The sequence below is a fragment of the Lutjanus erythropterus genome, chromosome 22, assembly GCF_056507025.1.
Source record: "Lutjanus erythropterus isolate fLutEry1 chromosome 22, fLutEry1.hap2, whole genome shotgun sequence".
NCBI lineage: Eukaryota > Metazoa > Chordata > Actinopteri > Lutjaniformes > Lutjanidae > Lutjanus > Lutjanus erythropterus.
In genome coordinates this window covers 5,457,214-5,480,612 of record NC_139338.1, presented here as the reverse complement: position 1 = coordinate 5,480,612, position 23,399 = coordinate 5,457,214, and the positions used below count along the sequence as shown (strand labels likewise).

The following is a 23,399-nucleotide window of genomic DNA, read 5'->3' as shown; positions in this document are numbered from 1 at the left end:
ACCCAAGAACAAATACACAAGAAACAGTACAACACACATATTATTATGCGATCTTATCAACTCCCTTACCAAGATTTTAATTGTTAGGAGGTATGTCATCTTAAGAGGCTTAGCTCTTTGCTGCCGGTGACCACGAAAATTACACAATAAATTCAGTGTGAAAAGATCATTGAGTGCATGAAACTATTTAGAGCATGAAATGCAACCTTGCTCATCATTTGAACGTGCTTCTTAAATTTTAGGTGAGAATTTACATTAGACATTACAAGTACATTATTGACTCTCCAGGTAATGTATTTCTTAAATCCCTCAATTTTTAAGACACTATTTTGCTGTTTTAGTTGTCTGTCCACAGTGGCGTTATGGTAAAATAATTATATTGCCAACATTAGCATGCATGAAATTGACAATAGGTCTTCTGTATTTGGTGCTGGCATTAACAGCACAGCATAGTGGAGGGAAGTGGCATATGGCTGCTCTGATCCTTGAATTAAATCCATAGACTAATGGGCAACGTGTTGAACAGGTTTCAGAGGTAAGATGTCCTCACTCTGTGGCAGTGGGGATGGGACTCATCGACATCATGATGTCATCGACAATGCTGAAACTCCTCGCGCACAATCGCCTAAAGTGTTTTAAAGCCCAGTCCTAGTTGACATGATATAAACTTTGTTTGATCATAAAGCCTGATGTTACTCTATTCTGTGGCTGCAGACTGAATCCAACAGCTAACAGTGACAAACAGGTAGATTTATAGTAAATAGAAATGAAAAATCTGTATTTCCATGCATGGCCATGCACTATCTTTCTCAATGGAAGCCTGTTTCTGCAAGACTAAACAATGACTTGGTCAATCATTGAGAAAAACTAAGAAAATACAGGCAGAGGGCAGAGTCCACCACCACATACTTCAACTGGATCATAGGTGATGATTGAAAGGAATTACGTAAAATATATATCTTGTTTTTTTTTCAGGAAAATGCTGCAGAGTATGCGTTTAATGAATTGTAAGTTGATATGAAATGAGTGATGAGTAAAATACTCTGTGTAATAATTGATGCACTAGTTGATAGATATATGTAGAATAATCATCAGAAAGCTGTGATCTGCACCACCAGGCTAAGCAATCAGTTTTGTACCTGTAATAAAACAAAAGGAAGGTGTGGTGTCTGGTGATATGACAGGATTATGTGAGAACAAAATGTCTGAACCTTACTAAAGTTTGATGACATGTTTCAGCACATATGGATGTCACTGAGTCAATGGGGGGGTGTTTGCATTCAAGCATAACAGGTTCAGTCAGGCGTTGTGGGAAGGCGTACCTCTTCTCACCCAAGGTATAAGTGTTGCTGTCTCAAAGCTTGTCTAGTCCTTTGCATACCTCCCTGCACGATGCGCTGTGTGTCTGTGTGCGTCCGTGGCGAGTGGTTCAGGGTGCCCTGCAGCAGCCCCTCGGCCTCCATCCAGTCACTGGGGGACGAGGCCCTGCGGCGCTACCATGAGGTCAAGAAGCTGGAGGATGCTGATGGGGACGTGGAGTTCAGCATGCGCAGGTCTGGGAGTGGAGAGCTCCTCCACCCTCAGGACAAGGCAGAGGACGTTCTGGAGGACAATGACTTTGTACAGTTGGGTAAGGATCTCAAATTATGTACCTGTGTGTGCACAGCACTGTAAGCTAAATTTATGATAATAATAAGTTTTTTATTTGTTTTTGGAGTCTTTGCAGGAGACTATGACAGACATTCATCTCCACTGGCAATGGCGGTGTATCCTTCCACTGATTTTAACAGTCATTTAAATCCACATATTTGATAAGATTTTGTCCTGTGGATTCTGTCAGTGTGAATGTTTGTGGAGATTTTGGGTGATTCTTTCATTGTACATCATTCTAATCATCATTCCCAAATGGTACAAAAATATGCCAGACAAGTTATCACAAGCTGCTGACACCCAGCACAAATAAATAACAGCACCAAGAGTTTACAGCAGGGTTGGAATTTACTGATTACATATACTCAAGTTACTGTCATTACGTATGTTTTTTTGGGGGGGGGGATACTTTTATTATGAGTAGATTTTCAAGTCTGCTGTGGTGCACATTTTTCCCAGTTGCCACTTGCAGCATTGCCAAAGAATTTTCCCCACTAGTCCAAAAAGTATTTTAACCCATAAGCCACCATTATAAAAGACTGGTCTGTAAAGTTGTTAATGGGACACCTTGAACTGCAAACAAGGTCAGTTATGACTCTTTCTATGCTTAATTGTTGATCCATGGAGTTTTATGCTTGTAAAACTTTCCCTGAGCCAAAAAAAGTGATTTATAAATCTGTGATATCATCATGATGTAACGTCAATGGGGGAAACACTACTGCGCATATGTAGTGGACCATATAACCAGAAAACAAACCTGGAAGCCAGAAAACTTTTTCAGCTTGTGTGACAGGTGAGCAATTCTTGCTGGACTGACTTGGTGCCATCTTTGCATTCACTATTCAATTCTATGACTGACTATGATATGTGCTAGTCGAGGTTAGGCTGTAAACACAACTTATAGTCACACCTTAACTTAGCTAATGTAAGCAAAACACTAGCTAACTAGCTAGTTAGCAATTGATATAGATTAGCTAGCTGATTAGCTAGTGTTTTGTTAACAATATATAAAATTTAATGGCAATCCATCGGTGGTTATTGGAATATTTCAGTCTGGACCAACCCAACCAACCTGAATGACCTGCCAGTGTTGCTCAGTCGGAAAACCATCAGTCTGTCGACACTACAAAAAGCATTAATGTGCTTCTGAATAATTTATTTCTTTATGTGTTATTATCTTATAATCATTTGTCACCTGAAGTATATTCTTAACCTGCTAGAAATGGGCAAAACTCTTATCAAGAGCCCAAAGAGGTGGGTGTGTTGCTGTTATTTTTGCTTTCAAATATTGTAAATTTAAAAGATGACCACACCAGAAAACGGTTAATCTGTTCAGCTGAGTGTTTCTTCATGTTGGTTTTTGCTATCAGTACATTGCCCTGGACGGCAACAGTCTGACCACAGCTGATCTGGTCAACTTGGGTCAAGGCTTGTTCAAAATAAAGGTGAGCAGCGTTTGCCCACACTCTCAAAAGTGAGACACAAAGTGGAGACAGGCATGCTGACTGTTGTTTGGTTTCCTTCCAGTTAACCCCTGAGGCAGAGGAGAAAGTCATAAAGAGCAGAGAGGTTATTGAAGCTTTCATTAAAGAAGACAGAGGTATACTCTTTCTCCACATTTTCTTCAATGCAAGGATTGAAACATGAAGGGCTTATTTCACATGCTTCAACAGTGTGTGTTGTTTTTCACTGCAGTTGTGTATGGAGTCAACACTGGTTTTGGGAAGTTTGCACGCACACTCATATCAAAAGACCAACTACAGTGAGTAAACTGTAAATTAGGATCAGGCACAGTATCAACAGGATGGGAGAAAACAACCACCAAACGCCACATGATTCAACAGTCTCTCCCTGAGCGTGGGTGAATTCAGGGGTGGGGTCACAGAGACATAAGCCCCAGCTGAAATCTGATTGCCCCGAGTTCACCTTTTCAGAGACAGTCGATTCTTTGCTAAGCCCCTACTGCGAACTACAGCTGTCAAATCTTAGATTGGCAACCGTAACTAGGGTGCCACGGGCCTATCAAGCCTCACATTTCTCTATGTATGGACGTGGTGTGGTGTGTCATCTACACTGTAAAACGCTGCAGTTTGGTTGGGTTTAGCGACAAAATTTTCTTGGTTAGAGTTGTTTTGAGTTAAAATAACTGCATTTGTCACATGACAGAAGAGATGTCACATAACTTACATAATTTACACGTCCTTTATGTTGTGAAATAGTTGCAGTTTGGTTATGTTTAGGCACAAAAAGTACTTGGTTAGGGTTGGGCAATAAAACTACTTGATTAGGGTTAGGAAGAGATTGTGGTTTGGGTTAAAGTTACAATGATGCATATGTCATGTAACAGAAGTGACATCACTCACATGACAAGGTAACTTGATGTACTTTACACATGTTTACATTGTAAAACGGTTGCAGTTTGGTTAGGCTTAGGCAATAAAACTACTTTGTTAGGTTGAGACAGTAAGAATATTTGGTTAGGTTTAGGCAACAAAACGTTGAAAAGATTGTTTGGGTTAAAATAACGCAATGGGCGTCATGTTCATTATGAAATTTTAAGTTACTCAAAACTTTTGTAGCATACTTTTTTTGTTTCAAATGGTACTAAAACCCTGGTCTCTTTTGTGAAAGTCCTGTGTTTATGTGAGTCATCTTTTCCTTTTCCTGTCATATTTACTACATCCACTAGAAGTGCCACCTAACAATAATTGAACAATTGGAATAAGCTGTTTGCAATTACAGCCAACATTTTTCTGGTGATAACAGGCTGAAAAAAGTAAGAAAAGCAAAGTTTGGAGGACCTACCGAGTAGTTTCAACATTTCAGTTGCCCAAAATTACCTCAGTTTTATTGCCCAAACCTAGTGACGTTCCATGTAATTCTGATGCATGTTTCACATACAGCCTGAACTTTTCTCCACATACAGGCAGCTGCAGGAAAATCTGATTCACTCTCATTGTGCTGGTACGTTAACACAATATTCACATTTTGCCACTTATGACTTTCAATACATGACTCAAAAACACAAATGAATAACGTTTTTTGGTTGAGTCTGAAACAGATGGTTATACATTTATAAATGTAGGCAGCAATGATTGCCAGAGACTCAACAGCCATTTTGTGTGTGTGTGTGTGTGTGTGTGTGTGTGTGTGTGTGTGTGTGTGTGTGTGTGTGTGTGTGTGTGTGTGTGTGCGCACGCGCGCGAAGGAGTGGGCGCTCCATTGAGTGCGGAAAGGACACGCATGCTGCTGGTTCTGAGAATCAATGTCCTTGCTAAAGGCCACAGCGGCGTCTCCATGGAAACTCTTGATGCTATGATCAAGGCCTTTAATGGTATACCACTATTCCATTTTATTCTATCATTCTATTATATATTATTACTATATTTATTTATACTTTAACTCCCCTCCACAATAAAAGGAAAATTAAAATAAATAAAAGTAGTTCCTGTTATGTAAATCATAAAATTTTAGGGTGAAGACTTGGGTTGGGGATAGGGTTAGGGTTGGGGTTAGGGTTGGGTTGAGTTAGACAAGTTGTGGTCATGGGTAGGGTTATGGTAAGTCTCCAGGAAATGAATGTAAATCATTGTGATGCCCACTGAAATGATGTTTGTGGTCATGTGTGTGTTCCAGCGTCCTGTTTGTCCTGGGTACCAGAAAAGGGTACTGTGGGAGCGAGTGGAGACTTGGCCCCCCTGGCTCACCTCATCCTGGGCCTGATGGGGGAGGGCAGGATGTGGTCACCGCAGAGCGGCTGGGCTGATGCCAAGACTGTGAGTTGCTTTACAGCTCTAAGTCTTTTTTAATACAATATACTCACATACTTCTTCAAACATTTTTGCTTTCTTAGTCAGCTTGTCCAAACCAAATCTGGGGCTTGTCTGTTGAGAGAGTGACATAATTACCGCACCCTTTGACCTTAGCAGAAGTGATGCAGGCAGGAATGCAATCGGTACACAAGAGGTCAGCTGGACACACTGAAGATGCACGATAGACATAAGTGTTTGGATTAACACAATGCATTTTAAACTGCAAACAGTGTCACTGATGAAGTGATGAAAGACCAGGTGTTATAAATGGTGTTGAAAGTCTTAACATGCCTCCTAGAGCAGAGATGGGACAGTACTAATACTTTGTTACTGTGCTTAAGTAGATTTTTCATGTTAACGTGAGTATTTCTTTTTCTGACAACTTGTTAATTTTATTCCTCACATATTAATACAAATATCTGTACTTTCTACTCCGAAAACAATGCAATAAACTTAACAATGACAAAGACAAAACAATGACAAAAAACAAAAAGTGATGTAGTAATGCATAAGAAGACAAAAATGATGAAGTGGAGACATTACCCTGTTTAAGTGCTGATGAAAGGATCTGGAGAGGATATCCCCCATTGTTCATTTGCGTTTGTGTCATGTTGAAGATGATGTCATAGCAATTTCACTTGCATTGCTATAATGAAAAGTTAGACACCTGTCGGTATTGAAGGAATACCAGCTACAATGGAAAATAATGAAAAGTACCTGGAACTAGAAACATGCTGTTTGGACCTGTAATGATTATTTTCTTTTTCTTTTCATTATAAATAAATCAAGCAACCGTTTTATCCATCAATCAGTAAGTTATTTGGTTCATAAAATGTCAGACAATTGTGAAAAATGTTGATCAGTGTTTTCCAAAGTCCAAGATGACGTCCTCAGATGTCTTGTTTTGTCCTCAAAGATATTCAGTTTACTGTCAGAGAGGAGTAAAGAAACCAGAAAATATTCACATTTAAAAAGCTGAAAAATAGATGCAGATTAATGTAATAGCTGATTAATAATAGATTAATGGTTTCAGCTCTAAGTGTTTTAAATAGGTTGTTAGGTGTATTAGTTTGTCCACTGTTCCTTGCTTTATTGTGTGCGATTGATTGATTGATTGATTGATTGAATTAAAACCAAAAATAGTGATATTTCCAGCCAGTGAAGCATTTTTTTCACTAGAGGCCACTATGATGAATTGGCAGCTGTGTGTTCACTGTGCATGGTAGGATATTGTTCATTATTTAAAATTTTAACTAAATATATATGTCATCTGATTAAGTCTTTTTTTTTTTATCTGTACCTATAATGGAATACAGCTACCCTTTTTTGTATCCCATTACATATAATCCATTACTCCTTAAACCTGCTTATAAATATGTGATTTCTGTTTGGTGTTATTTTTTTACAGGTGCTGGAGGGTCATGATCTCAAACCTCTCGTGCTGAAAGCAAAGGAGGTACAGTACAAGGCTTTATTCTACTATTTAGTAAAACTTGGCTTTTATTTTTTGTTGTTCTGGCCATCATGTCTATTGTTTATTGACTCTCCAAAGTAAATGTTCCTCACTCTACGGAGCTACATCTAACAAGCTAACAGGCATGAGGAGACTCCGTGGTAGCTGCGCTAGCGAGTTAGCTATGTAGCACCATTTGTATCATATTTAAGACACAGGTTTCTGAGACTTCTACAACATCAATATTTTCTGGAAAAACTTGTACATAATCTCACACATGTCTTCTGTCCTCTGATGGATTTTCAGCAAACTGCAGGCAGTGGCCTCTAGGAGCAAAATCCAACATGGCCACCTTCACATAGTGACTTGCACGTTTTTGGCAAGAAAGTCTTTGCTAGTTTTGAAAAAGTAACAGTAAGAATAACACTTATATTGTTACTGATACTTCAATATGAAACAATCTATAATCGCTTAATATTTTTTACCTTATTTTATAGTAAAATCATATTGAAAATTAAATGTGTCAATGCATCACATATGATACATTGTTAAATAAACTAATTGATGTTTAAAATGAAATCTAAAGATGAATTTAGACTGGAAATTTATATATTTATGTGCATTTTTCATCAATGTAACTGTCTCTCATTGTAATCACTTGGATGTTGCAAGTGTGCAGTGCTAATAAGTGTCTATTTATTTTCAGGAAAACAATTACCTTGCTGGCATAACTGTATGTTATATTGACCACTTCAGATTTATATTGATTATATTGTCACAGTCTTGGGGTTTATCTGGTTATTTCCTGTTTTATTTTGTAGTCCTGGTCCTCCTCCCTCATGTGTCTTGACTTCCCTTCCTGTTTTATTTTGGTTTGTTTTTCTTGTGTGTCTTTGTTATTTTTACTTCCTGTCTTTGTCTGTTTTCTTGCTCTTTTGATCACTGATTGTTTTCACCTGTGTCTTGTTATCCTCCACCTCCGTCATGTATTTTATCCCGTGTTTGTCCCTCCTTTGTTGCTAGTTTGTCTTCATTGTGTGGTCAAGACCTCAGTGTTTGCTTTGTGCCTCCCTGTGGTTTAGGGACTAATTGCTGGACCTTGGATTTAATTTGCCTTTTTGCTAGTTTTGTAACTTTTTTTTTTTCTGTGTTTAGCATTCCTATTAAACTTTGGATCTAACCTCAGATTGTTGTATGTCTGCATTTGGGTTCATTCTGTTGTTACCCTGCTTGACTAACTGTGACATAAAAGAGATTCCTGTTTGGAAAAAAAGGAACCAAACTAAATGGCATGTGCCAGATTTTCCAAATGCAATAAATACTATTTGCTTTTGTTTCTAATAGCAAAACTATTGTGATCAGTAATTCTTTTTGTTACATGAATGACTGATGTATCAAATATGATAGAAAAAATATCATATATAAATTATATAGAAAAGATTTGTGGGGGGTTTTGTCAAAGGGTCCAATTAAAAAAGATACCTGGCAACATTAATACATTATCACTAATGGCCTGAGCTACAAAAATGAAACCAAAGTTTCATTTATAGTTTTGTATACTGTATATTTAAATTTCACTTGATCAGTGTGGATTATTTTGATGTTTCTAATTGTTGAACAGGGACTTTCTCTGATCAATGGGACTCAGCTGATATCATCTCTGGGAGCCGAGGCTGTGGAGAGAGCCCTGATCGTGGCCAAACAAGCTGACATCATTGCAGCTTTGACTTCAGAAGCCCTGAAAGGCACCACAAAGGCCTACCACAGCGGTACATGTGGACGACTTTTGTTTTCCTTGAGTGTTACCTGGAATTTAAAACTCAGCCCTTTCTTCAAATAGCCAATCATGAGCTGGATCAGACATCACTGACATGGTGAAAGCTGTTACCAAGCTGAGGAAAAGGAGACGTGAATGTGTTACAGAGCAATATATGAGGCTGGGAAGTAAAGCCATACTTTCAAACATCCACAAATAGGGGGCAGCATATCACCAGAGTAACTACTAATGTGCTGATAACTGTAGCTGCCGTTAGCTAGTTTGGAGCTTGGAGCACCGGGGGCTTGCTAAGAGACAGGACGGGCTGAGGCTAGCTGGTTAGCATGGTCCAACCAGGACTGTCGCTGTGGACCCCTGTTGTTTTTGTTTGATTTATTCTTATTCTTATTTTTCTCTGCTAAAAGCCTTTCATGCAATCATCGCTGCTTGCAGCTTTAATCTATTATAGTCTTTTGTTACAGATATTGTAATGTAAATTGCTGTCTTTTATTATACAGTGTGTTGCAGAATTCACTATTCATGCACACTCTGCAGACCTTCCAATTATAATAATGAACAGAAGTGTTGTGTTGTAGCTGTCCATGCAGTGAGACCTCACCCCGGTCAGATAGAGGTGGCTGAGAGGCTTCGCTCTCTGCTGGACTCTAATGTCTTCCCCTCTCAGATCTCAGGTAGGACGTATGTGACTAACACAATACTGACAACACCCAGACATATTAACACAAAGTACACTTGTTGTATGTCTTATTCTAAATGGTATTTATTTATGATTACACATGTGGTCATTTCTCTCTCTGATTTCCTCCTGATGTTGTTCCTGTAGAGAGTCACAGATCATGCGGCCGTGTTCAGGATGCCTACGTGCTGCGCTGTATCCCACAGGTACACTGTATGAGTGTGTATGTTAATAATAGTCTACGTTTAAACAGTTTCAACATGTTGTGTGACCTCATCTCAAAAAACAGTGCTTGAATGAAACATACAAATCTGTTTTTTAATCCCTATAAATTCAGTGTTTCCACCACTAAAAACAAAACTCGTAGAATGTATGAAGCAGGTTACTTTTCTTTGTCTGTGTCTCTGGTTGTTGCAGGTTCATGGAGTGGTGAATGACACAATCGATTTTGTCCAGAAAGTGATTTCCACTGAGCTGAACAGCGCCACGGACAACCCAGTATCCTACACACACAGCTCCTCATGTTGACCCACACTATGTCTGTGATCTAACTTCAGAAATAACTGTGTAATGTCAGTTACTGGATACAAATCACATGGGAGTTTTTGTAAGCAGCGTCGTTATCCATTGATTACAAAAAAAAATGCTCAGATTAGTTCAAAATTAATGAACTATGAATAATAATTTGGGAGATTCTGCAACACTGTTTTCCTGTGAAACTCCAGCAGCGTTTTGTGGACTGAAAAACTAAACCCAACCTTGAATCGACATAAGGATGAGTAGATAATGACTCAATATTCATTTTTGGGTGAACTATCCCTTTAAAGGAGCAACATGCAGCCACTGCATGTGCAAAAATTAGCTCTGTTTTCTGACACATTTCATTTAAATGACATCTAAGGTGTTTTCCTCCTACAGAATGTGATATGATATGAATGTTTTACCACAAGGTGTCAGTCTTTCACAAAGTACAAAAAAATACTTTATGAGCCCCTAACTCACCTCCAGCTGGTGTTTGCAGAAAGTGGGGAGACAATATCTGGTGGTAATTTCCATGGAGAGTATCCAGCCAAGGTGAAGTGAAGTCAGAGTGAAGTAACTAATGAGATCTCTGCTTGATTTATCGTCCCTCGTCCTGTTATATCTCTCTGTCCATCTCCTGCTCTGTGTGGGTGATGGTGTTTGGGTTGGCAGACAGTGTGTGAAGAGGAGTGGAACATAAAATACATAAGAGTCGGCAGCTAAAAGCTCGTAAATTGTGTCTTTGCCTGGCAGTGTTTCATACCCTGCTGGCAGGACATCAAGTGTAATCTCAGTAAAATGACAGAGTGGAAAAAGCCGGTGATTTAAAAAAGTTCAGAACTTTCGGTTCCGGGCAGCAGATGACTTTGGCTCGTCTTGCTATAGCAAATGTTCTGGACTGAACTCTGGGTGTGACTCTGCTGTTTCAGGCCCTGGATTACCTGGCCATAGGTGTGCACGAGCTGGCCAGTATCAGCGAGAGGAGGATTGAGAGGCTGATGAACCCGGCCCTCAGTGAACTGCCTGCCTTCCTCGTCCAGGACGGAGGCTTGAACTCTGGCTTCATGATCGCACACTGCACTGCTGCCGCCTTAGGTGTGTCTAATTATATTTCTAGAACAGGGAAGTCAAACTAAATTTCATCCTGGGTCACATCAGCAACTTCCCTCAAAGAGCCACTTATAAATGTAAAACTAGAAATGTTTCAACCTGTCATTATCTTACTTAACTTTTGCATCTTCTGTTCATGCTTTCTATAGACACTGCTACTTTTACCCTACTACTTAAGTAAAAAGTACTAAGTTAAGTACTATAAAGTAAAAGTAAAGTAAAAAGAACTAAGTAGGGTGCTACAGTAAAAATTAAGTTACTTTAATACTTTGTATAGGACTATAAATGTGGGATTTTTACAAGTAATTAAGTATTTTTACATTGTGGTATTACTAATTTTACTTGCTTCTACTAAGTATTTTATCCATCACTGCAGGTCACAGAATCTGATGGGTCACCAGATATGGTGTAACACCGTCACTAATACTAGGACTTATTTTGCTGAGTCACCAGTTAACATGCTTACTAATTAAACCAGAACACCGGTGGGTCTTGTTTCATTGCATGTTCGTTTGTATTTCTTGGTCAATATAGCGGCACTGAGGAATTTATTTCTTCAGTTAACTACATTTACCATCAACACCGACTAGACATCCACATGACAGGTGGGATTTTCCATTTGTGAGACCAGTTTTCACAATTTTTTATCAATGCGTGCATTTGGAGGTAGCATTTGTTTTGGAGACACAGCTCACAAATGAACATTGACCATGGTCGCCTTCTTACTTTAGTGTAGCATGCACACAAAAACACAAAATACAGCTGATCAAGTATGATCAATATGTGAGCTTAGAATACACCATCCATGAGTACTGAATCCTAACCTGACTGTCTCGACTCTCCATCTCTCCAGTGTCAGAGAGTAAGGCTCTGTGCCACCCGTCCTCCGTTGACTCCCTGTCCACCAGTGCGGCAACAGAGGACCATGTGTCCATGGGCGGCTGGGCTGCTCGCAAAGCCCTGAGAGTGGTGGAGCATGTGGAGCAAGGTGAGACACCACTACTACTCGCAGGTCAGCAGTCCGTCCCTCTGGTAGCAGATTAACCTCGTGTCTCTGTCGTGCAGTGCTGGCCATAGAGCTGCTGGCTGCCTGTCAGGCTCTGGAGTTCCTGCGTCCTCTGAAGACCACCGCTCCTCTGGAGGAGGTCTACAAGCTGCTGCGCTCCGTGGTCAGGTCAGACACCTCGGATGTTAAAGCAAAGAAAATGACAGTTGATTGCCAGTAGAGATCATCATTATTATTACTGGGATTGTGTGTAAGGTTACATGAGGCTGAAACTGAACTTTAGTGGTGAAAAGTTCTGCATCAGTTGATGATGATGGACTGTGTTTTGGAGTTTTCACCATCAGGGAGGCTTCTTTAATGTTCATGGCTTCCTCCAACCACTGTGGGGCGCTGTAGGATTCAGGCTTGTGAGGTTCACGGCAAAACAAAAGTTCTTTATTATGATAAATTATGTAAATATTTTGAGAAATCTGCCTTGTAATGAGATAAATTAACTTGTTATCACAAGAAAAACAGAGATAGCAAAACATTTAACTTGTGATGCCAAGATAACGGCATTAAAAAATAATCATGCAGAAATATTTTTGTCTCAAGTGCAACGTAAACAGTAGAATTAGTATAATGCTCAAGTACAAGTGCTCTATCTGATGAGTCCTCTTAACAGGACCATGAGTTGGAGAGCAGTTAAAGTAGATTTTTCCTCTCCAGAAGGAGGAGACATCACAGAAACTCAGTATGAAGACAGATTATTTTGTATGTTGAGTACTATGAGGATGTCCATACTTATCCTTGTCTCTGCAGTCCTTGGAGCCGAGACCGCATCATGAGTCCTGACATAGAAGCTGCTCACGCACTCATCAGACAGCAAAAGGCAAGTCTGCCACAAATACAGCTCACACAGCTGACATTTTACTGGATGATGTCAGATTTTTAGGACTTCACGGTGTGTGTGTTGCTTTCTGCTTTCAGGTGTGGACGACAGTTCAGCCGTACATGGACAAATACAGGAAGACGCTGCAGACATGAATGTGTACGGATGCTACAGACTGAGGGTCAGCATATATGGTTTTTCCAGGGGTGGTACTGATAAACACTGGGAGTAAAACTGAAAATCTTACTGTCAATACTTAGTGGAACAGTAGTGGAATGTAACTAAGTACATTTACTCAAGTAAATTCTTTGTAACTGTGTGTCTTAAACATAAATGCACCATGAGGTTGAAGCAATTGCAATTTTGTTGTGTACTGCACTGCATCAGAGACAAAGCAGTGAATTATTGAGTGAAAGTTATTTTATCAGCAATCAGATTATTAAAACAAGTTCTGATAAATGTAAAAATGTTGGATATCAGAGCCAATAATGAGTCGACCTCTACTACAGACACCAAGGACAGAAGTTACAACTCAAGTTTTACTGAATATAAAATGATGCAAACTGGATTTGTTTTTTTGTGGTAAATAAAACAGGTGAAATTTCAAACATGGCTTTTGAATTTTTATTCAAAGGATTGACATAACATTAAAGCACATGGTAAATTGTGTGAACTTACAAAAGAGCTGCATGATCTGATGTGACAGACAGTATCAACATGGCTTCTCTCACTTCAAACAGAGAAGGCGTTCAAAAATAAGCGTCAAATAACAACACGTTCCCACCCTATCCACCCCCTGCCCCGAAAGAAGAAAAAATGCATAAAAGCAAACACATTAACACACACACAAAACGCACAAAAAGAATTCAACCACTAAATAATGAAAATAATAAGACTAGCCTTTAAAATAAAGCCTTGATTTCCCAGCTGGTTTGGATTCACACTCCAAAACATTTGGTACCTCACAACTAGAAACTACACTTTCTACTGAACAGGTAGTGATCTCTCTGTACATGAGGGTTTACTGCAGACATCTCTCCCCCTCCTCCCTGTCCGTCTGATGACCTTTACCCTCCAGCGGGGTCAGAGGTCATCCGGCGGCACGCGTGGGCCTGGTAAGGAGCCGCTGTGTGTTCAGGCTCAGGGTAAGGCCTCGTCATGAAAACTGGATCTGTTGTACGGTGGGAATCTGCAACGCAGACACAGGGTTTAGTTTTTAGACGCCGTGTGTTGTTGTACTTTTTAAACCAGCGAACAGCCGCTGCCTCAGTGTGAGTTTACCTGTTGATATGAGGTGGTGTACACCATGACGTTCTGCTGCTGACCGTCTGCTGTGATGATCCCAGCTGGCAGTGGATTTGCTGATGAAGGGACAAAAGTGTACGTTCATGAGACTGTGAGCAGCTTGAGAACATTAAAGGGATAGTTCAGATTAATTAAACCTTGGGTGTAAAAGTATTTATCCAATCGGATATTGGAGAAGTGACAGAGGTACCAGTGTAGGAAGTTTAGCAATGTGCTGCTGTGGACAGGTTCAGCAGCCACTTAAAAAAGATCCACCTAAATAAACTAATATCAGGTGAAGTGTGCGCTATGTTTAGAATATTTTCACTACTTAACTTTTCCATCAGACAGACTTTTCTGACAGGAAACTGCTGTTATAGAAGCTAAATGTAACTCTCTCCAACCAAACTCCATAAACAAAATCTGTTGCCCCAACTGTATATTTTTCTGTGTTACCGTGTGACTTCAGTGGATCTAAACTAACCCTTTTATTATTAATTACACAAACAAGCTAACAGATTGAGGCAGTGGTAGATGAGCAACTCCTATGTTCTGAGAGGTAAAATTACTTATTTCATGTATGAAGTTTGGTTTGTTTGGAGAGAGTGGTATTTGGCTTAAATAACCACATTTTCCTGTCAGAAACGGCTGTGTGATGGAAAAGTTAAGTGGTAGAAATATTCTAAATATAGTGTACACTTAATCGTATACTGATTTTTTTCAGGTGGACCATATTTTAATTGATTAAAATATGTTTTGTTGCTGACCTGGTCTAAAGTAATACAATGTTTAGCTTATGAGCTGGTTCCCCTTTCTGCTTCTAGAAATTGAGGGTGTGTCTACCACCATCTACTGTGGGTAACACACCAACTTTGCATAAGTACCTCATACAACCATACTCTAAATAATCTGAACTGTCCCTTTAATGAATGCACGTCAAAAGACGAGCAACAGAACCAAACATGAGGATAAATTCTACAATGTTCACCATTAAATTTGAAGCATTTCTACTTACTGAAGCTGTCGTCTGTGAGGTCTTCTCCCAGGCTTTCTCCCACTGACACTCCTGGGATCCCCTTCTCCCCCTTCATGGCCTGGAAAAAACAGCAGAGAGCAGAGACCATCACACATGTGACAACAGCAACGTGTTGTAAATTGGAAATGAACTTAGGCCTCGGCAGTCACATGTGGAAATACTGAAATCAGATGATGAAGAGGGAAAAAAGTCTGCCACGCCGACTGAAATGTATAATAAAAAACATTTGACTCCACACAGTTACAAATAAGGTTCTCTCTTTATTTCAGGGATTCACGGGAAGGTTAAAAAAAAATCTGATTTTGATTATTTTGATATCGCAATATGATTCATAATTATTGTAATGATCGTTGCTGCATCACAGTTTTCACTGGGACTGGATTAAAAAGAACAAACAAACAAAAAACAACTTAAAATGCTGTGACATTAGTTGGGGTCTGTTCCCAACAAACTTGTCTTCTTACATCAGGAGAACAAGATTTGTAGGTCAGAGCATCTATGCAGCACTACAGTGAGTTCTTATATAGTTATAGTCCTGTAAGTATATAGTAGTCTCATAATAATAAAAATAATAATGACAGTATCTTATAATAGTCTTGACTATTTTAATAATTGTTTAATCAGTTTGAGAATTTTTTTTAAAGAAAAAGTCCAAATTCTCTGACTTCAGCTTCTTAAATGTGAATATTTTCTGGTTCCTTTACTCTTCTCTTACAGTAAACTGTAACTTCGAACAACAAAAATTATGAGACATTTGAGGACGTCATCTTCTGATGACTGATCAACATTTTTCACCATGGTCTGCCACTGTGAAGACCAAACAACTCATAAATTAATCAAGAAAATAATTAAGATTAATCAACAATGAAACTGATCATTAGTTGCAGCCCTGGTTCTGTCACACATTTTTCCTTTATCCAGAAATTACAGCCTCTATGATTTGGATAATACACTTTGCCTTTTGAAATTTCAATAATATTTGATTCAATTGTTTAGCCTTAATGTAGAAACCTCGAAATCAGATGATGAAGAGAAAACTATCTAATAAAAAGAGCTTTACTTTAACCTCCTGTCTTGATAATAAGGGAATCAAAAGACACATTTTTCACTCTGCAATCCGTGCATCTTGTGTCATAGCTGCATCTGATGGGCATAAATACACCCTTCAAGTCTATTTTTTTGACAATACTGAAAATGTATGTTTTAATTTACATTACATTTTGTAATCTAACAGTAGAATAGAGTGTGCTCCAGAGCCAGAGAGCAGCTCACTCTCCTCTCACTTCACCCTGCAGCTTGGAGGAAAGACACAGGAACGTCTCTCCTGCAGGGTTTATTTTGTAGGCAAACTGTACATTTACCACCACGAGACAACTTGACTGCTAAACTGTAATCCCTCTGTTCTGATCACCAATATCTGCCTGCTCTGAGTGCGCACACACACACACACGCACGCGCACACACGCACGCGCACACACATTGCTTTGCTTTAGGGGTGGAAGGTATGAACAACAAACAAAGTACACCGGTATAAATGGGTTTATGGTATGAATGTTGACTGTACTGTGATACTGTGGGAGAGCCCTGACTTTGCTCGACCAAAAAGCAACATAATAAAAAGTCAGAACAAAACATTTTAAGCACAGAAAAGGACCAATATGGTCAGAGCTTTATCATATTAGAAGATATATAGCAAACTAAGCTGAACACACTGCACACAGACAGCTTTGGTTTGTTTGTAAGAATTCACTAGTGACCACAGTGAAGAGGAGGGTTGGTTTAAAAAAAAAACAAAAAAACCTTTTAACTACCATTACATGGACATGGTTCAGGTTGCACAACAAGCACATAGCGACAATGTGCAAATCATAACAGATGACAGTGGTTATAAGTGGTGGTAATGCTTGACATATTTGAGAAAATGTTTTGTATTTTTTTTTATACTTATTTTTTCAATTTTGCACATTAAATGTTCTTATAATACCTCTGTACTATGTGAAATGTGTCCTAGTAGTGCAGTTAAGTATAGTTACCATCCATGTTTGTAGTCTAGACATGGGGTAAGAAATTACAGTGTTCTCTGATTATTTAAACCTGCATCATATCATAATCTGATCTAGGGTAACCAAATGACTACTTTATTTATTGTACTGAAGGATTTTAGACAATTCAACACAGGCTGTGACTAAACTTCTCTCGCTGAAGTTCCCAACACATCTGGTAATCCAGCTGCTTCATGATCTGTGTTTTCCTATCCAGCTGGGCTGCCTTTAATGGGCAGACACAAACAAACTGGGCTGCTTATGATTACTGTTCATTATCTATAAACTGTGTGCTGCATTATGTAATCTAGAATTTCCTACAAAAACTGGGTGACTTCATAGACTGAAATCAATCGGGCAACACTGCATCTTAACCTGCTCTGATGAAGGAGTATTTTTTTCCGAACTTGCAAACAGATGACCTGAGTGGCAGACCATGATACAGACAGGACCTGAGCTGAATAATAATGAAAGAGGTGTTATGTTGTTGCCGTCTCACCTCTCTGAACTTCTGCAGGTAGAGCTTCAGGGGCTCCACGTACATGTCGAAGCCCAGCGTGGACATGGCGAACAGGATGTCCTCCCCGTTGATGGTCTTCCTCTTCTCCTGGTGGCAGCGCTCGCTCGCCTCTGACGTGATGAAGCTGATGAACTCGCTCACACACTCCTGCACACACTCCTTGGCGTCTTTTGCAATCTGTGAAGGAAAGAAGCAAATTACAGAAAGTGGGCTACCATTATTTTTTACTGAACTTATAAATACACTTTTCCCCACTGCCCAGTAAATGAATAGTCATAAAAATGTGCTGGGTCATCAGCAGGCAGTGAAATTCTCTTGATTCCATCGCTCAAGTGATAACATGCACCATGTGGCCCAAATAAAAGTTCATAGTGAGAAACAGTACAGAAAGCTCCATCGGCTGGTTCAGTGACAAACAAGTAAAAATATCTTGGACTGGCTGGACAACAAAGACTCTGAGGCTGCACAGAAAAGTGTACTTTAAAGCTCCACCTCCACTCAAACATGTGTTTCCCTTATTGTTCCTTCACTTGGATGCAGAATGATGCATGTGCAGAGTTTGACAGTAGAGGGTTGTTTTCACTTCCTGAAAACATCCTGTGCTCAACTTAAAGGTGCCCTGGGGAGTTTTCTTGCAAACAAACAAAACTTATATTAACATTCAGTGGTTCTGTGTACTTGAGCTCAAACAAACATGTTGAATTTATTTCCTTCTTGAGAAAACATTTGCAAAACAGGTTTTTTGACTTTGAATTTCTGATTTGAAATATGGCTGTACTGAAGAGTTCAAAGCTATATTCATAATGTTGACATGCAAATTCTCAATCTAAAATGTATTTTTTGCATGTCTGTGCATTCTGTTTAAACTTTGCATTTCTGCATGATTGAAGATAAAGATTGGGTTACGCTAAGATTATTACTATTACACTATTTATACAGTTAGACTCCAGTAGTGGTTGTGTAGGATTGTTTCTGACTCATGTGATCCAAACGTTTTCAATAACCACAGAGAGTTGTAAAATTCAAAAGGCAAAAAGACAGATGTAGTCATTTCCAAATTTAGGATGTCTCCAAAATAAGATTTTAGTCAACTACAAGTAGTCGGCTGAAGGCATTAGTCTGTGCACATTTATGATATGAATTTAATTATTTAGATATGTGTTTTTGGGGCACAAGGCAAGGAACCTGTTAAATGCTAATGCAAAAGTGGTGATTCTGAATGTGTCCGCCAACACCAGCAATGGAGATTATTTCTGCAACTAATGAATAAATGAAAGTGTGATTGTCAAAGACTCTTATCACAACTAACAGTTTGGTCGACTACGAGGTGGCAGCCCTATCCAAAATTCACAACATGTTTTCATCCAACAAAATATTTTGCTTGAATGCATATTTGTTGGTGTTAAGCCTTTCAATAACAACATTTATACTGCGGCAAAAAGTAAAGGCCACACAAAGGGAACCCTGCACCTGTATTAACTGGGTGGTTTAAAAGCAATATGACAGCACCATAAATGACATTTATAAGCACAATAAAAAAATGTAAAATAAAGGGAATAAAACAAACAATGATACCTCTCTACTTTTTAAAGAATTTTACACAAAATAATTTAAGTTTTCTTTTGGGAAAAAAAAACTACAAGTATGATTAAATATCTTAAAACATGTCTGGATGGGATCTTAAAAATGACTCCTGCTCTGTCACTTGGAGAGACAAACAAGTTCAACATATAGGTTAGACCTGCTCCACAAAATGACTTACTTACTACTTTGAATTTTGTTAAAAATAGGAAGAAAACTGCTGCTATTTAACGGTGATGCACTAATTACCCCACTCAGAATAAATGTAATGATAAAAAAATAAAAAAACATAATAAAATTGTGGTCTATTCCTGCTCACCTTTCCAGTCTGAGGAACGGCGTTCTTCATGATGCGAGCCACGTTGGCTATAGGAAGATAGATGTCCTGCTCTCTGAAGTTCTCTTTGATCCCGCTGTCGTCATGGTCGTTCAGACTCTCCTCTGCATCGTCTATAGTTTAGAAAAAACACACACACATTAAAGAATCAGCTGTTTGTGACCAGAGCTGAAACACAAAACTGCTGGTTCTGCACTGTGGCTGCTCCTCACCATCTTGAGGCTGGAGGACGTAGTGACCAGATGCCATGTACTCCCCAGTGATGCCCAGCTGGGAGGCGTCGGTGGTCGAGCTGTCTCCGTCCATCTGGAACACAATCACATTTCAGCATGTAAGGCTACAGAAATAGAAATGCAGAATCTGAATGTGCAGAGCATGTCAAATTCATTTCATGACATTACAACAGAAATTTGACTTGACAAAGCTTCCTACATTTATTGAGGAGCAGACGATCTCCTTTTGAATTCAGTCAAATGCTGTTTTACTAAACTCTGAATGCTGACCTAAATCATTTACAGCAGGGAGAACTAAATAAAATACTGAGAAACATCACTTTTGAGTGGATGACAAGCTACTCCCATACAGATTAAACACCAGAAATATACTTTTGAAGAAAATGCAAATTAGATGCCTCAGCTGTCTTCATGCCTTAATGCCTGAGTCTGATCCACACTTTACTCACTTTATTATTTTATAAGCAGACATTTGCTCTAGATTGGATGGAAACTTTTGCTACAATGATAATTTATTTGAGATAATTTGCTGCTCCTGTTGGACTGCTCTCAGGGTTTGTGTGTCCTGAATCACTTCACAATATTAAAATAAAACCAGACCCAATGATAAACAAGTTGACGCCATCATCCACTCAGATTCAATTCACTTATCTCTGTGCTGAGCAATCATCTTATGCAAGCTGTTGAATTACTGGTAAACCCAAGATAGAGATTTAACCGATTTAGTGGGGGAAAATGCAGAATATAGGTGTCAATGGATGTTGCAAATTAGAAGGAACCCTGATCTTTGTATTTTCTGATCATGAGCTGGGAGAACTTGTAGACAAAATCAGAAGTAGTGGTTGACTAATATGGGTTTTTCAAAGGATGATGCTGATAGGGAGCAGGGCAGCAGATGGGTGATATATGGTGCTGATATCAAACAAATTAAAAGTTGCGTATAATTCCATTATTTACAAATATTTCAATCTAAATTTCTAATATTCATGGTTATCTCAACCACTAACATGTTCATGATTAAAGAAATATACAAATAAATTTGGGTTACATTTCAGAAGGTGACTGGTATTTAAGGGAGAGCAGGTACAGTATGTCAGAAGTCATTCAACTACAGTTTTCTATACATTCATATATAGAAAAGAAAAGTCACGCTGCTTCCGGTGGACGACCATGTGACCTAACTTAAAAACTTAAACACATGAACTGTAGTCTATGGTGAGAGACATATTATTTTTTTCATTCTGTGTGAACTGAGCCATGAATCACACATACGATGATTGTCAATTTAAAGGATAATTTTAAAAGTCAGGGAAGTTGCTGTTTTTTTATAACTGTTGAAGTATCAGACTGTGAAGACACATAATTAGGAAGACTACATACCAAGAATTACGTGAGTGATATAATGACTTTCTCCCTCCAAAAGCTAACATTAGCTGCTGAAGCTATGATGCCTGAGTGTTTTTCTGCAGTAATGCAGTCACACAACAACAGGTCTTACTTGTTCTTTCTCTTCCTGGATAATAAAAGGACCAGAAGTCACTGGATAAAACACCTCAGGTAAGATAACGTCACAAGGGACGGCCAGATTGATGTTGGTGACACACATTGTGCAAGACGAGAGATGTAGTTCACTGAATGGTCTGACATAAAACGAAACCGAAACGAGACCTCCTGGACATACAAAATTATGTTTTAAATGGTCAAATAACAGATGTAATTCGTGGCAAGTTAGGTCCCATGGGGCACACAAGCAGGGGCATGACTTCACCTGTCTATATTTATTTAATTAATTTAATTATCCGATTCCAGCTTCTTAAATGTTAATATTTTATGTTTCTTTACTCCTCATTGATAGTAAACTGAGCATCATTACATTTTATGGACCACATGACTAATCAGTTCATCGAGACAATAATCAACAGATCAATTTGTTGTGTGTTGCAGCCCTATTATGCACAACCCCATAAAGACATGGGACTAACATCCGACTGCATACTTGATAAACATGAGTACATACAGTACATTTCATGCGGCATTGATTGAAAGGTTCAGGCATCATCCACAGTTAGCAACAGTCTCCCAGACAAAAGCACAACAGCAACATGGGGTTGTTTTGAATCAGTGAAAACACTGACATCACAAAGGACATGATGCAATTTTAAATCATTCAGATGTTTTCAATATAAAAGTTGGTGAAATGATTTCAGTGAATCTGTACTTCTTGAATATTTTCAACACATTTTAACAATACTATGTTAATACCGTGACATTTTATGACATGATAATTTATGTCACTATCATCTCAATATGAAATCTTCATAGTTTCATCTCTACATACAAAGGTTGTACACTTAAACTAAACAGGTGTAGCTATAAACTTTCAAAGCATAATCCTATTCCAGGTCAAGTGTTAAAAATGAACCGCATGTGAGTTTTGCTTTGTGTGTTAAGGTGAGGAACTACTTTCTGCAGCTGACCTCCCCATTCAACTCTTAGCTCACTGACTTGGCAAAAGAGCGGGTCTGGTATTTTCCAAATGTCTGTGTTAAATGTTTCCATTTTAAATATACCAGCTAGTTGTCGCCTCTCTCACAGGACAGACGTATTTTCAGACGTGGGCTGCCAAAATACGACCCCCTCCCTTTATATTACGCGCAGTTTTATATGATGAAATGCGTCTCAGAGCGCGCGGGGGTACATTATCACGACAAATTCAGAATTTGACACGAGCCTCGCATAGCTAGCTAACATTAGTTATGTTAGCATGATTAGCATTGTGACCTAGATGGAAAACGCGTAACTTAAACAGCGGTAAACCCGCGAAGAGGTCACTTCACGTTAGCAACACGCTAAATGCATTGCTCTGTGTTTAGCTATCGTATGCTAACTAACGTTAGCAGCGAGTACGTGAGTGAGATATTAAGCTAACGTTAGCTAATGTTAACACAAGAATGGAGCCAGTTCACTTAATAAACAGGAGTCCAGCTGAATGAGGAGAGGCTGTCCAGCGGGCTGTTACCTTGTGTAGTTAACCTGTTCAGGTACATAATGTCCCCTGCATATATTTTCATTCTGCGACTCGTGCCTGCAGACGCTGCGTTGGCCTGTTCTTTGTCGTACCGAGCAGAGGAAGACATGGCCGGGGCCGAAATGTTAAACAGTCATTTTTTAAGTTTGTCCCGCTGGATACTTCCTGATGAGCAGCCCTCATTCACCCAGACAACAAATAAAAAATCAGACAGAGACGGACATTTCCATTCGAGCTAACGAGAAATCGGTTAGCAATCATTGGCCGGAGCCAGGCACAAACCTGCAATGAAGCCCTGGTTGGTTACCTTCCTGAGACGGCTGTTTGGTTGGACGGAAAATGGCTGCGAAAGGACCAGTCCCAGCGCGGAGCCGCGGCTGCGCTACCGCCTCCGGCCGGCAGAGGGCCGCGCTGCGTTCACGGACTCTTCGCAAGCTCCTACCTCACAAGTTGAAGTAAAT

General features: G+C 39.2%; 2 protein-coding genes across 3 annotated transcripts; one reads left to right on the top strand and one right to left on the bottom strand.

Annotated features, from left to right (window-relative positions):
• The first annotated feature begins 266 nt into the window (after positions 1-266).
• LOC146306519 (histidine ammonia-lyase-like) lies at positions 267-13,485 on the top strand. The gene is made up of 20 exons (XM_084710591.1): positions 267-1,630; positions 1,718-1,766; positions 2,871-2,904; positions 3,021-3,095; positions 3,178-3,250; positions 3,346-3,412; positions 4,577-4,614; positions 4,859-4,984; positions 5,287-5,426; positions 6,871-6,918; positions 8,537-8,684; positions 9,268-9,363; positions 9,516-9,574; positions 9,786-9,866; positions 10,377-10,442; positions 10,820-10,985; positions 11,854-11,988; positions 12,066-12,174; positions 12,808-12,877; positions 12,976-13,485. Exons 1-20 carry the CDS (start codon positions 1,393-1,395, stop codon positions 13,030-13,032), a joined length of 1,875 nt encoding a protein of 624 aa, XP_084566717.1. The 5' UTR covers positions 267-1,392; the 3' UTR covers positions 13,033-13,485.
• A 2-nt stretch (positions 13,486-13,487) lies between these two features.
• nfyba (nuclear transcription factor Y, beta a) lies at positions 13,488-23,361 on the bottom strand. 2 transcript variants are annotated; one of them, XM_084710592.1, is made up of 7 exons: positions 23,221-23,361; positions 19,890-19,983; positions 19,660-19,790; positions 17,739-17,936; positions 15,177-15,255; positions 14,159-14,238; positions 13,488-14,066 (listed from the first exon to the last, which is right to left on the bottom strand). In XM_084710592.1, the coding sequence occupies exons 2-7, from the start codon at positions 19,981-19,983 to the stop codon at positions 14,034-14,036; spliced, it is 615 nt and encodes a 204-aa protein (XP_084566718.1). In that variant the 5' UTR covers positions 23,221-23,361; the 3' UTR covers positions 13,488-14,033. The 2 variants fall into 2 exon arrangements, with proteins under 2 accessions (XP_084566718.1, XP_084566719.1); XM_084710593.1 differs by lacking the exon at positions 23,221-23,361 and adding an exon at positions 22,930-23,087.
• Between the last annotated feature and the right edge of the window lie 38 nt (positions 23,362-23,399).